The following is a 12,946-nucleotide window of genomic DNA, read 5'->3' as shown; positions in this document are numbered from 1 at the left end:
TTCAAAGGAGCAAACGACCAAATCTTCCTGACATGTTCTGCAGGGGACCACACCATCTCACTGAATGACCCACCAGCAGATGCACCACAGCAGTCTTTCCCCCCACCTTTAGGCATGTAAGTTGACAGCTAAGAACATCCTTCGCAAGAACTGTACTTAGAGCACAGAATTTTTAAATAGCTCTTCCTTTCTGAGATCAACAGGTGGCTGTTTTTCATACCGTAAATGGAAAAAGGGAGTCCCAGAAGGCAATTTAAAGTCATAAATCAGTATAATCTGTCAAAGTTCCTAAGGCTTTCCATTGCTTATCTGATGGAAATGATAATCCAAACTTAGGCACCGCAATTAGGTGAGAAACTTCCAGGCCACTGAGCCTCTGAGAAAGCAGGGGATCCTTTGTTTTGAGAAAAGAACATTTTTAAGAGATACTGCTGAAAGATCGGCTTACTCCATCTTACCTCTTTGAGACCTTCATATAAGAGTAAATTTTTCTTTGCTACAATCTATGCTTTGGCACGGCAAGAAAAAAAGAGAAAACGCTGCTATGTGAAGTCCCTGAACTGCAAAGTCTGCCTTACGGTGACAGCAGTACTAGCAGATCTCCTAAGGAAATGCTCTAGCTCTGTGTCACTTATCTCCAAGAATAACAAGCAAGTATTTCACCTCAGAACCCTGCTGACAACTTGCAAGGCAGGAATTGTGAAATGCTTCCATCTCTTTACCTTTAAGGCAAGCACAGAAGACTGCCTGCCACTTGCAGAACGAACAGAAATGAAGACCAGGAAAGCAGACAGGGCTGGCTAACATCAGGAAAATTATCAATTTGTGGATTTACATGGCACAGACAGATTTATACAGAATAACAGTACATTACATCTGTAAACATCCAGCTGTGTAACTGCTCTAGATAGAGTCCCTGGCTGCAGAAGAAAACGCTGATTATTCTACTTGTTAAAGGTTAAATTCTTGGCACGTAAGAGTGATTGGACTTTTTTAATTAATAAAACTTCTCACTGATTGAAACCTTAAATGCCAGTCAAACTGCTTCAGATTTTGCTATTTGGCTACTGACTTCATCTAAATTACATGTATTAATTCTCTGTGGGAAGGTAAAAAGGCCTACGTGACACCTCCACAACCTGTTCCTAGGCTTCCTGTACCATAGGGTCCTCTGCATTTGGGTGCTGCTGAGTGGATCTCCATTACTTTTTAAGTTTAGGAAATCCACAGCGTGGAAGCTGCACATATTTACCAATATGGCAGTAAACAATCTTTGTTGGATGAGTTGCCTTTAGGCGACTATACCTAAAGAAAAGACAGCCTCTAGGTTGTCCTACCTTATCCTAACAAGGAGGGTGGTTCCTTGCACTGTACTCCAAAGCAGAGGTAATGCTACAACATCACCTTCACCCCTGCTTAGCCCCAAATTCTACATCCTCAATTACTTATTCCTGTAAGAATGTGCTGTGAAATGCAGCATTGACAGTGTACACTGGTCCTGGAAGGATGAAAGTGTCCTTGCAAATGTGAAGAAACCAGCAAGTGTCAAAGAATTTTAATATACAATGAAGGAAAAAAAAGTAAAATCCTACTTTCAGGAGGTTTAGCTTTTCATAATCTAAGACTTTAAGAAATGGAAACACAGAACATTAACTTGGAGACAGGTGCTTTGCCCCATCCACCTCCAATCCTGCTTATTTTGAGAATTATTTTTTACAAGGCACCTCCATGAATCCTGCAGAGGACTCCATACGGAAAGGGAAGAATATGGTCTATCAAAATGGACTATTTTCAGCTATCATTGGGCTGATATCCCAACTCAAACATTGAGAAATATGTCTCCCATTAAACTTCTACTCTGCTAATGCAACAAAAATGGAAAACACATGAAAATACATTTTTTTTTTTTTTTTAAAAAAAAAAAACACTACAATTTAGTAACATTTCTATAAACATTTGGGAAAGACTTTAAAAGATACATTTGTCTATGAAATAAAGAATATTAAACTCTCCCATGTAAGTTTTTTCATTCATCTGAGTCCCATGTGGAAGGGGCTGGTACCAGTGTGATATGGCACTATCAGAAATATTTCCGCTACAGCTGTCCCAGTACATCCTTCACATTCATTAGGGTGAACATCAAAGGGTGTTCACAGCCAGTTCTTCTGATAATCAGCCAATCCCATGAAACCTACATCTTTCTCCACTCCAAAAGCACGAAAGCTCACGCTAACTATAAAGGATACACAAGCACCAACAAGCATAGTTTCTTATATTTCACAGGACTTCTAGCAATTGTTAAACTACAATAAAACCTAAGGCACCCCCAGCCTCCCCCTCCCTTGGGTGTTCAGTAAATTTTCTGTGATTCTGATTTCAAGTCACTAAAGACTAAAATCTAATATGAAAATAGGTAGCCCAATTAATTAAAAATATATACTAATAAAGAGTTTAGTTCTGTTTACGTTTTACTATTAATAAACAAGGAACATAACATTGCTATAAATGCAGAGGAAATAATTTCCTTCATAGGAAGTTTTCTAGTCAGAAGGCAGCACAGAAAAAAATCCTTTAGGCTCAGCTTCTTCCTCTCCTCCCAGACTCACTTTCACCTCTGTTCTGATCCAGACATAATGGAACTTCGTCTGATGTCATAGGTGAGGTATTTTCATCTTTATGATAAACAAATGATGTCACAACCACAGGACTCTGAATTCACTGCAGGACTGAACAAGCGGGTATCTGATGCATAGAATGAACGTTATTGTTCAAACAAACAGCAGAAATAATTGCAAAAGTAAAGCAAATGAACAGCCGAGTAAATTAATTCCTTTTTGAATCACTGTTCCTGTTTTCCAAGTCCAAATGATTCTCCTTTCCTATTTAGGAAGCCTGAGGGAATGAAAAAGCGTCCAAGATGGTGAAATTAAAAATTAGCTAGTGAGCATGAAAGATGCAATGATAGCACTTCATAACATTTTTATTGCCTCAGTGTTGTATGAATCACTTCACAGTTCCACACTGTTACGATGAAAAAAATGACACCAATAAAGTCTAAGCAATTGATGTTGACTTCATCAATCCAAGACTAAAGGCATGCACAGAATGACAAATATTTTCAAGAATAGTGAGAAAACTACCACCTGAAGAAGCACAAGTTTCATCTTTGTACCTTTCTGAAGACTGGCCATTCTCACACCAAAAGATGGAATATTGAAATAATCCTCAATATAGCTCCATGTGACACAACCTTACTTTCCCTTTCAGAAACAGTGCAAGTCTGGGTTTCTCAATAGTTACAAATGCAGCTGATGCACAGTTTGGCTACAGATAATACAGAATGTTCCCAATTCAGAACATTCTCACTCCTTTGAGGTTTTGCATCAAGATGGTATTATTTTAACAATGAATAGCACTTAGCTTTATTTTTTAAAGGTCTACAAATTCTGGAAGTGTGAAGTTGAATTATCTTTACAATTCCACTAAATCCAGAAGAAGTTAAATTTATTGCTACTTAAAACTTCCAAGAGGACAATAACCTATGCTTAAAACAACAAAGCAGCATCGTAGTAATCTATCAGATAAAGCATCAAAGGTACAGTGCAAAGAAGTGACCTCCCACAGGGAGATGGTACCTTCTTTTGACAGTCATGCTTAATAGCTAACCAAATGCAACCTTAAATTCCTTCTACTTATATGTCAACTTTGACATGACTAAGGAAGTATTTTAGTCTGGCTGTATCTAAAAAAAAAAACCCTCCCATCTCTATAAAGCATCACTAAATCCAAACCTGTTTTGTAACAGCAGAACCTAACACTTTTTTTTTTTCTCTCTAACAAATACTAGCTTTCTTTTTTTAATTGAGTGGCTAGAAATCTTGACTGACGTATTAATATCTGTGGTAAAATTCTTTCCTTTAATATAATAGGAATTTCAGTTAAATTTATAATAGGAAGCTCATTCTCCTTATAAAATCATTAATAGAAAATAAAGCCCTTTTTGTTAACTCTAATCTTGCTTCCTTGCAAGTGTGCCAGAGGCACTTTAATATGGATCAGGTTGTGAATATCACAAATTACAGCAGCGATGTGTGGCAACAAAGGATCAGATTATTCATGTAACAGTAATACTTTCTTCCTTCTTTGATTAAAAAAGAAGTAAACAGTATGCACTGATCTCTCAGGACAAAAAGTCAGTTCCTCTTAAATCTGTGTCTTTCTGATACTTACAAATCCAGGTTTACAGCATGAAGTAACAGCACAGCACAAACCTTAGAATGATGAACGAGGGTATTACATGGTATAATAAAACCTACTTCATTTTACGTCAAAATTCTCTCCTGTTTCACATGATGTACAGGTATGAATTTAAGCTAGAGCAGGAAAAAGTTAGTAGGCGCTATTTTCACATAAAGTTTCCTATGGTAGATTCACGGCTGATGCATCATGAACAAAGCAAAACTATGTACAGGCAGGCATGATTATGGGAGAATTAACATACCAACAAAACCAGCACTGGCCATAAATGCAGTATAACATAGTGAAATGAAATTCACAAATATCAACCACTATTTCAATGCAGAAAAGCACACCCCATTAAAGTTTGTATTTTGCCTTGGGTAATGCTGGAACACACGACAACGGTAGCCTATTTCCCTACTTGAAACACACACACTGGGAAAGACTTGTACAGTCTTCATAGGGGTTCACAGGGAGGGAAAAGGCAAGAGTAATGACCAAATATAAGTGCAAAGATGTTATTCATACACACCTGTTATGCTTTACAGACCTCTCTGCACATTGCCTTACAACTACAGTGCACAAAACTGGCTTATTATTAGCAGAAAACTATTTTCAGAAATCCAAATATTTAGTTCAAGTTATAATACAATAAAGAGGTATATTACCTTTAATATGCCCTATTCCTTTACCATAACTCAACAAAGCTTCAGGTGATGCTCATGTTAAATGCCAGTTGCCCAGTCCAAAGGACACAGTATTAGTCCCCCACAATGCTACGCTTCAAAGGGAAGTGAATCTTTTTGTGCCACCCAAATACTCCTGTTGAAGTCTGCTAAAAACTGTCTGTTGGACCTGGGCTGATAGAAACTCCAGGAAGAAATGAATGAAGACTTCCAAGACACCTTCCCCAAAGAGAAAACTGAAATTTTTCAGGCATATGCAGCATTAACATCTGATGGGACAGGACTGTCAAGGAGAAGCCTTAGAAAGAGTATGCTGGTTTTGCAGAAAGACTTTGAATCTCTCATTTTTGGGGCCAGGCTGGAGTCCTAACTCTAATTAAATTCTAATCTGCTTTTCCCAGGTTTCATAAAATGCTGTCTCAAATAGGCTTATCTTCTAAGAACTGCAGCATGATCTTCTCATTAAAGAATGTTACAATGAAAACACATTAGTACTTAAGCCGCAAAAGACTGAGGAAATTATGGACATTTTCCCCAAAACTAGTGGATTGTCCTAATAACACTTTAAAAAAATTTGTACATTCACAAGTCTGCTTGAAAATTGGTAACTTGCTGTTTAAGTGTTTCTTCAATGTTATCTCTATTTTGTTCTTTAATTAATAAAAGAATACATGCACTGACATTATAAACACTAATTTGCTATTTAGCATCCCAAACTAGGAAGCATAAACATTTATGCACTTCATTAAACACTACCTAAGAACACTTTGAGATTAACAGAAGACAAGCTAGGCTGTTAAATGCAATTTCAGAATACGCATAAGCCACCGTAAAAAGACACTCCTCCTCTTCCCGTCCCTCGCTATGAGTGCTCCCTGGCTCCATCCTATTGGCACCAGTCCTTATGAAACGAACCTTGGAAATCAGTGATATCCAACACATCTGCACAATCACAAGTGCCAGTTTAAGGGAAGGGATGGGAACGCAGGGACACGAGCAGTTAAAGTGGGGTGTACTCTTTTGGCAGCATGATGCACTTGGATTGGCACAAGCCAATCATGCAATTGCACTTTAGAAAGCGTAAAACAAATACTTATGCCCTGAATTAAGGGCTCATTTAAGCACATGTGGTGTACAGGAAGAGACAACAGCGTGTTTTTCTCCATCTCGTCTGAAACAGGCATTGCAGTTCTAGCACGCCTCCGCCTCTCCCCTCCCCTCTTTCCTCCATCCTCCCCAGCCCTCTAAAGAATCCCTGCATTGCTCCTTTGAAGTTATCTATGCATACAGGACATTGAAATAGGTTTAACGTTAGGATATACCAGTGCTACACGAAGATGGTAAGAAACGGTAAGTCTTTCAAAACTACAGGAAGCAGAATTTCTGTGGTAGAAAAGGAACAAATACTGATATACTCGGGGACAGACAGCCTGAAAGGCAGATAATCACACCTGCGTGTGCAAAACAAATGGAAGGTTTACTAAGATCACTAATACAACAAATCCTCAAAATTGATCAGTACAGGCCCTAAGTTATCTCCAGAAATGTTATTCTCAAAATCCTTCATGAAACAAGACTTCAGGTTATTTTGTTTCACTTACAGACAATAAGGTATTTCAGACAACAAATTATTCCTTATAACTTTGCATCGCAAGTCTAACATCAGTGTAGAAAATTATTTTTATTTTTAATTTAAATATGTGCTAAAAGTGTCCACTGTTAAATTATGGACTCAGAGGCATTGGTACTAAATTTTCTATTATACATAATCTTGCCATAGTGTGGCAATCTTTAAATTGTTTGAAAATACATTAAAAATAGAGTGTTTCAAGAACAGTAATGTGGACATACTGAAGAGCTTTGTACCATAACCAGAAATCTGAAAAGTGCCTTGGTGCCTGAAAAAGAACTGCTTTTAAATTTATTTTTTTTTAAATAAATTATCATGATTTTACAAATTACAACTTTGGCTTCTTTGTTTCGGTTTTTTTTTTTTTTAAACTATGACAGAAATGGTAATCTAACTACAAGATAATAAGTGAAAAAGAAGCATTCTTTGTGTGGTTTTGACCAAATATATTGTTAGAGATCAAAACAAAGTTTTATAAAAACAAACAATTAAAATTTCAGGTCAGAAAAACACTTTGTAAAATACAATAAAACCCTTTCCAATAGCAAAGTGGATTTTGTACAGTTCTTCCTTCTAAGCAGATGTTTACTGCACCTACATCCACTAACTCCAATAAAACAAAATGTAGGCAAAATGGGTAGGTGTTTGCAGAATTACAACCTATATACAGAACTGCAGGTAACATACTGCAACTCATTGGAAAAAACCTTTGAAAATTCACTGTTTCATTGTGAGTGGACTTACAATATATCTTACATTATTTAAAAGCAGGTTACACCATAGAAAGGCTTTTGACAGAACTGCTCAAAAAATGAATCAGTTATAGATGGAGAGTAACGCTTCAAGTCAGCTTCTTCCATCAGCAAAAATGCCACACAAATCAAAAAACAACACTTAAGTAAAACACTAAGACTTTATTAAAAATCCAAAATTTATTGCAAATTGTACTTTGCACTCTCCCTCCTTTCTTCATTTTTACATGATTTATTGATATCCATGATTTTTTCACAGATGTACTTGTTGACTTTGGAGAGTCTCTGTGCAATTTCAGTTTCATCCACAGTTTCTTGTGCTATTCTATCATACAAACATTCTGGAGAGGAAAAAAAAGGAAAGAGCCATTAGGATATTTTTAGAAAATAATATAGCCCTGTGTTGGGCTATCTACTCAAGAGACAGCACTGAGTAAGACTGTGTATATTTGTTGCAAGACAGCAGAAGCTTTAATTGAGTCACTGGCTATCTTGTTAAAGACAAGATTTTTCACCAGGCTTGAATCTTTGGCATGACCAACTTCCAGTTATGCTGTGACTACATTAATCGGCTTTCTATACAGAAACAAGACTAAATCCAACCTTTTACAGTGTCAGTCTTGCCTGCCTAAACTCTTGTATTTGTCCATATCTTCACAGCAGATTTAGAATCTTCTCCCAGCTGAACGGTCTCAGTAGAACTGTTGTTATCTACAGTTCTCTGTGAGTCACTCCTACCTTTACACCTCCAAGATGGTAAGTAAATGATGATGGTTAGGAAGAGAAGCAGTAACCAGTAGAAGACATTAACTGGTTTATTTTATTTTTTTTAAATCTGTACAACATACATTAATGTCTGCATCTTTATCAGACACCCTGTCCCTGGGCGTATTTTGCTTTTATTAGTAGATTATTCAGGGTGAGAGCCATCTTCTTGCATGTTCTGCACAATGCACTTTGTGAACTTAACTGGAATACAAAAAGCAAGCAATAGCAATAACTGCAAAAGCAATCAGGGCAATGAAAGTTGAGACAATAGTGCTCCACAGAGTCAGTAGTTTGGTGCCAGAATCCTGCAGAGGTTACTGAAATCAGAGGTGGTGCAACACACCCAACTCCTTCAAGACAGGCAGGTTTTGGTTTTTTGTTTTCATAACCAGAACAGTGTATTTTGTTGTGTAGCCTTCCCAGATTGATTAAACAATCTCTGTTCTGCTTTGCCTAGTAATCTATTTCAGTAGCCATTTATTGCTTCATATACAGAAAGCCATAGAGATTATCACTTAATTAACATGGTTTATAACATGTCTAATGCATCATATTAAAAAGTTATGGAAGTTAAGTACTATGCATGCTTTGTAGTTCATTTTGAAATCTCTCAGAAATTTTACAAAAGGTTATTTTGCATTAACAAGGTTTATAACAGTGCTCATGCATCATACTTTCATAATTTCTTTATTACATACTACACAGTAGGGATTTTTAAGAAGCTAGAGATATCAAACACATTAAGAGCTAATGCTGTCGTTCAAAAATTTATTTTAAATAAGTTAGTTTGTGTCCACAATATGATGAGAACATCTAAACCGGTATGAATTTTATGTTGTAAGATGTACCAAATATAAAATAAATAAAATTAATCAGCATGCAGCCTGATAGCTGAAATGCTGATCATCAGTAAACTATGATTTGAAATACGGCACCTATGAAGAGGCATGTCACTGAGAACCTGAAGAAACCCAGTGTGTTTGTACGACATAAACTTTTATTACAACAATCTCAGGAATACTCCCAGGTTATGGCAGATACACCTAGTAAGGTGAACTTCCAATAAAAGATGGGCTATGTTATCAGTTTAGGCACAATGTCAAGCAAAGAATCACTTGACAGAACTCATGCATCAGCTGTGATTCTTAAAGTCAGTATGACCCAGACAGATCCATGATCATCACAGTTTTTCCTCTTCCATCTCTTCCATTTCTATGAGGGGCTGCAGATAGTAGTTTAGTAGTCATATAAGGGTGCTGGCTTAGGGACTCCAAAGAGTGATTTGGGGGTTCTGCTTCTTCATCTTTTGGCTTTAGGGGAGCATACCCCTTCGTATTTCTGACTGGACCAAAGATTCAAGTAGACCTCAAAGACTAACAAGGAGCTTTACTTCTTTCTGTGATGCCTGATCCAAGTCATTGGCCATGTGAACTCTAACTTCCTCACATTTCACCATTTGTCCACTTGCTACTCATTCTTTTGTTTTCATCTCCATAACGTAATAACAGCTTCTTATTTAATCACTTCCAGCTTTCCAGGAAACGCTGCTGGCATGATGGGGCAAGGCCTGCTAACGTTGCCGCAAATGCAAAGGACACAACAACGTGGAAAATCATGGTTATGTGCTACCCAGTACCATTGATACAGGAAGTCTGTCTGCTGCCACCCAAAACATTGTCCATGCATTTTAATTGGTTCGAGAGGAGATTGTACAGTTTTGAGTCTAACAAAAAGGGAGTCAAAGACAAGGTGAAATAAACACTGGAAAGAGGAACATGAAAAACCAGGGCGTGGAAGAGTACAATTCAAATGAGGATTGAGGCTGGAAGCAAAAATATGACAGAAAACACAGAAAAACGAGGAAATAGGGAAGAGCTGAATTGCTGGAGAGTGCAAAGGTATGAAGACAAGAAAAGGAAGGGCCCCATCTGCCTTTCACCACGTACCTGTTGGAGCATACTCCCAAACTCACTGTAGTCAAAACAAGGGGAGTTAGAAGAAAGCTATCATGTTAAAGGGCTTGAGCAACACAGACTGGCCCTGACTGAAGTAGAGGAGGAAATTCTCACATAAGCAACCTTGCCAGCAGTGCTGAGGAGCAACAGCCTCCAGCAGGGAAACTCAAAAGCTCTTTGCAATGGGCCAGTGAACAATAACGCCTTTTTACTGTGTGTTTCTAGGCATGCATCTGGGTAACCAATTCTCTTTCCCATTAGGAGCTGACAAGGGTAGCCACAGCCACAGAGTGGATTCCTTACATGGCCAGTACATCATTACCTTGCTACATGTGTTAGGATTGTACCAAAAGGTCCCAGCCAGAACCAGAAAATCAGTATAGAACAGCTTGCACTTCCACATATATTCTTAAAGCAGATTAGTAAAAAAACCTCCATGTCTTTTACTCATTTCTTATAAACTAAGAAAGATGACAGTACGAAGATCAGTTTCCAACTTTTCCCCACACAACACAGACACAGACACGCACATACTCAAAGAGGAATCGTATTTCTTACTTCCAAAACATGGTACTTGCAAGGCAGAATACAACAGCTCTTAAAGAGTTCATAGTTAAGAGCACATAGCAACTAAGAACAGGAAACGCAGAATAATGAAGCTCAATCAAATGGGGAGATTTCTTTCAGTCCTACTGCAATTTAGTACGGACACAAAACCTAAAAATCCAATTTCGGTATGTATTCCATGAGGAACCGACTCAGTTCTGACTTAAAAAGAAGCCTGAAATACCAAGAGAGACAGAAATGAATGCAAAACACAAGCATGATGATACAAAGGGACTGAAATTCACTATTCATTTTAAATAAAGGAGAAGGCCTTCTCTCTCTCTCAAAGTACTACATATATGGACTCAGGCTTGCAGTTACTGAAAGCGTCATTGCAATTTTTCCTGCCAGATAGGTCAGCGATTTACACTTCCTGTTCAAATTCCAATTCAAGTGCAACAATTAATTTTTACTACTTCCATTTTCTCCACTTAAAAGGGTAAAACTATTCTTTCTCACCTTTGAAGGTATGCGTATTTTTATAGTCACAGCTATAATGGCTTCTGTGTCTCATGCCAGAGTTGGTTACATTCTGGATGAAAGAATGTGGTAAAGCTACTCTCAGGCTTGTTAAAAAGGAATATAAGCATTTTAAAAAATCACTATGTTGTGAATGAATTCCAGAACAATGTGGTGTTCTCCAGGCTCAGAGTCCTGTTCTGCAAGTGGTTCAAAGTGATGATATTCTTGAACCTTACTGAAGTAAAACTCTTCAGCTGTGAAGGCCTGCACTGTGCACAGCTATTGCAATGTGTTTTACTTTTCCTGGATATGTACGCACTTCACAGTGCAATAGCAATCTGAATTACAGTTTTTAATCAGTTAATTTTATATGAGCTGAAAAGAAGCATCTTTCAACTCAATGATTAATAGTTAAACTCCAAAGCAGGAAGCAAAAGTTTTCAAGTAACCTACCTCTGACAATGCTTAATTTGTGAGGTGAGAGAGGTGGCTTGGGAACGGCATCTTTCTTTTTTTTGGTTGCAACTCCTGTGACACTTCTGTTCTTGAGAACATCTGTTCCCCAAATCATAACCGCTAGATTTTTTGTATACTTTGAATCTCCTTGTGTTACTTGCAGCTGGTGCCATTTCTCCTCATCTACCCAAATTCCACTGCCAAGATGGACCTAGAAGGTAGTAATAATAACAACTTATCTATGGTATGTAGCACACAACAGTATCCAAGTGCTGTAGGAACATTAATATTAGGTACTATAATAACAGTAATTAGGGCTGAACAAATCCATTTTGCCTAATTCTGAAACTTCTCCAACTTTGTGGGTCAGGGAGTTCAAGTCAACCTCTTATATAATATAGTTCCTCCTCCTTTTTGTAGTCAATTCTTCTTACTCTCTACTTTTTCCCCCCTCATAGCCTGTCTCCTGAAAGACTATGGTCAGGAACAGAGATAGAAGGAAACCATAAAAACATCCAGTATTATAAAGGTATGCACAGCATATAAACCAAGCAGTTGCACCAGCCTAATTCAGGAGCAAGATGAAACATTGTCTTTAGTATGAAAGCTTCCCTTTGGCTGAAACAGACTTTACCCAAAGCATATTTCGGAGGCAGTGGAGAGGGAAATACTTCCTAAGTCATGTCCCATACCTGTTGGCAAAAATTCAACCTGATTGTTTAAAGTAAGTAGAAGGGGAGAAGGAATTTTGAGAGCTCCAATTTCAATACAAGCCAAGAGAGCTTGCAAGCTTTGCAAAACTTCAAATTCTATCACGAATTTTGCCTATCATGTATGATCAATCTATTCAGGTGAATACTGCTTTGTGGTAAGGCAATGACCCATTGCTGCAACATCACAAACTTTCCACTATCCAGACAATGGGGAGCAGAGATATTTTACTGAAGTAGTAAATCAGAATAATATGGGTACTGGGAAACGTAGGGTGAAGCCAATGAAGAGTCTCCAAAAGGAAGCTGTTCGAGTCTAGTTGCGCTTATTAGCGTTGCTCAGCATTGACTATGCTGGGTTGACTCCCACAGAGATACACCGTATCTCTACCCCATGATTCCCAGTGCTCCAGACTTCAGATGAATGCAGGGCGAGAATATGAGTACCGTCCTTAGGCTGGCACTACATATGTTTGAGCTGATAGTCCTCCTGACAACTAGGATACCTCCAAGCAACAGCAAGGCAAATAACTTCACTAATAATCAGCACAGGTCTGACATGAGTGCAACCAGTAAGCCCAACTTGACGCAAACGCTAGCCCTGTGCAGAACCACGGAGAATACTTTGTACCGTGTATGTCCATGCTCCTAATTGCTGGAGTACAGTGCAGGCACCTGAACT

General features: G+C 38.0%; 2 protein-coding genes across 3 annotated transcripts in view; both read right to left on the bottom strand.

Moving 5' to 3' along the window:
* Positions 1 to 12,946, bottom strand: part of AGBL4 (AGBL carboxypeptidase 4) — a 970,183-nt gene that overhangs the window by 338,843 nt on the left and 618,394 nt on the right. The gene's annotated exons all lie outside the window — the stretch shown is intronic.
* BEND5 (BEN domain containing 5) overlaps positions 7,488 to 12,946 on the bottom strand; it is a 31,774-nt gene continuing 26,315 nt past the window's right edge. For both annotated transcript variants that reach the window (XM_075710948.1, XM_075710949.1), the window contains 2 exons: positions 11,552 to 11,765; positions 7,488 to 7,648 (listed from right to left, as the gene is read on the bottom strand). In XM_075710948.1, the coding sequence (XP_075567063.1) occupies positions 7,488 to 7,648; positions 11,552 to 11,765 (375 nt within the window). The remainder of the gene's footprint in view (positions 7,649 to 11,551; positions 11,766 to 12,946) is intronic.

Source organism: Pelecanus crispus, chromosome 5 (genome assembly GCF_030463565.1).
Source record: "Pelecanus crispus isolate bPelCri1 chromosome 5, bPelCri1.pri, whole genome shotgun sequence".
NCBI lineage: Eukaryota > Metazoa > Chordata > Aves > Pelecaniformes > Pelecanidae > Pelecanus > Pelecanus crispus.
Note: the sequence above shows the minus strand (reverse complement) of the source record. Positions and strands in the feature narration are given on the sequence as shown.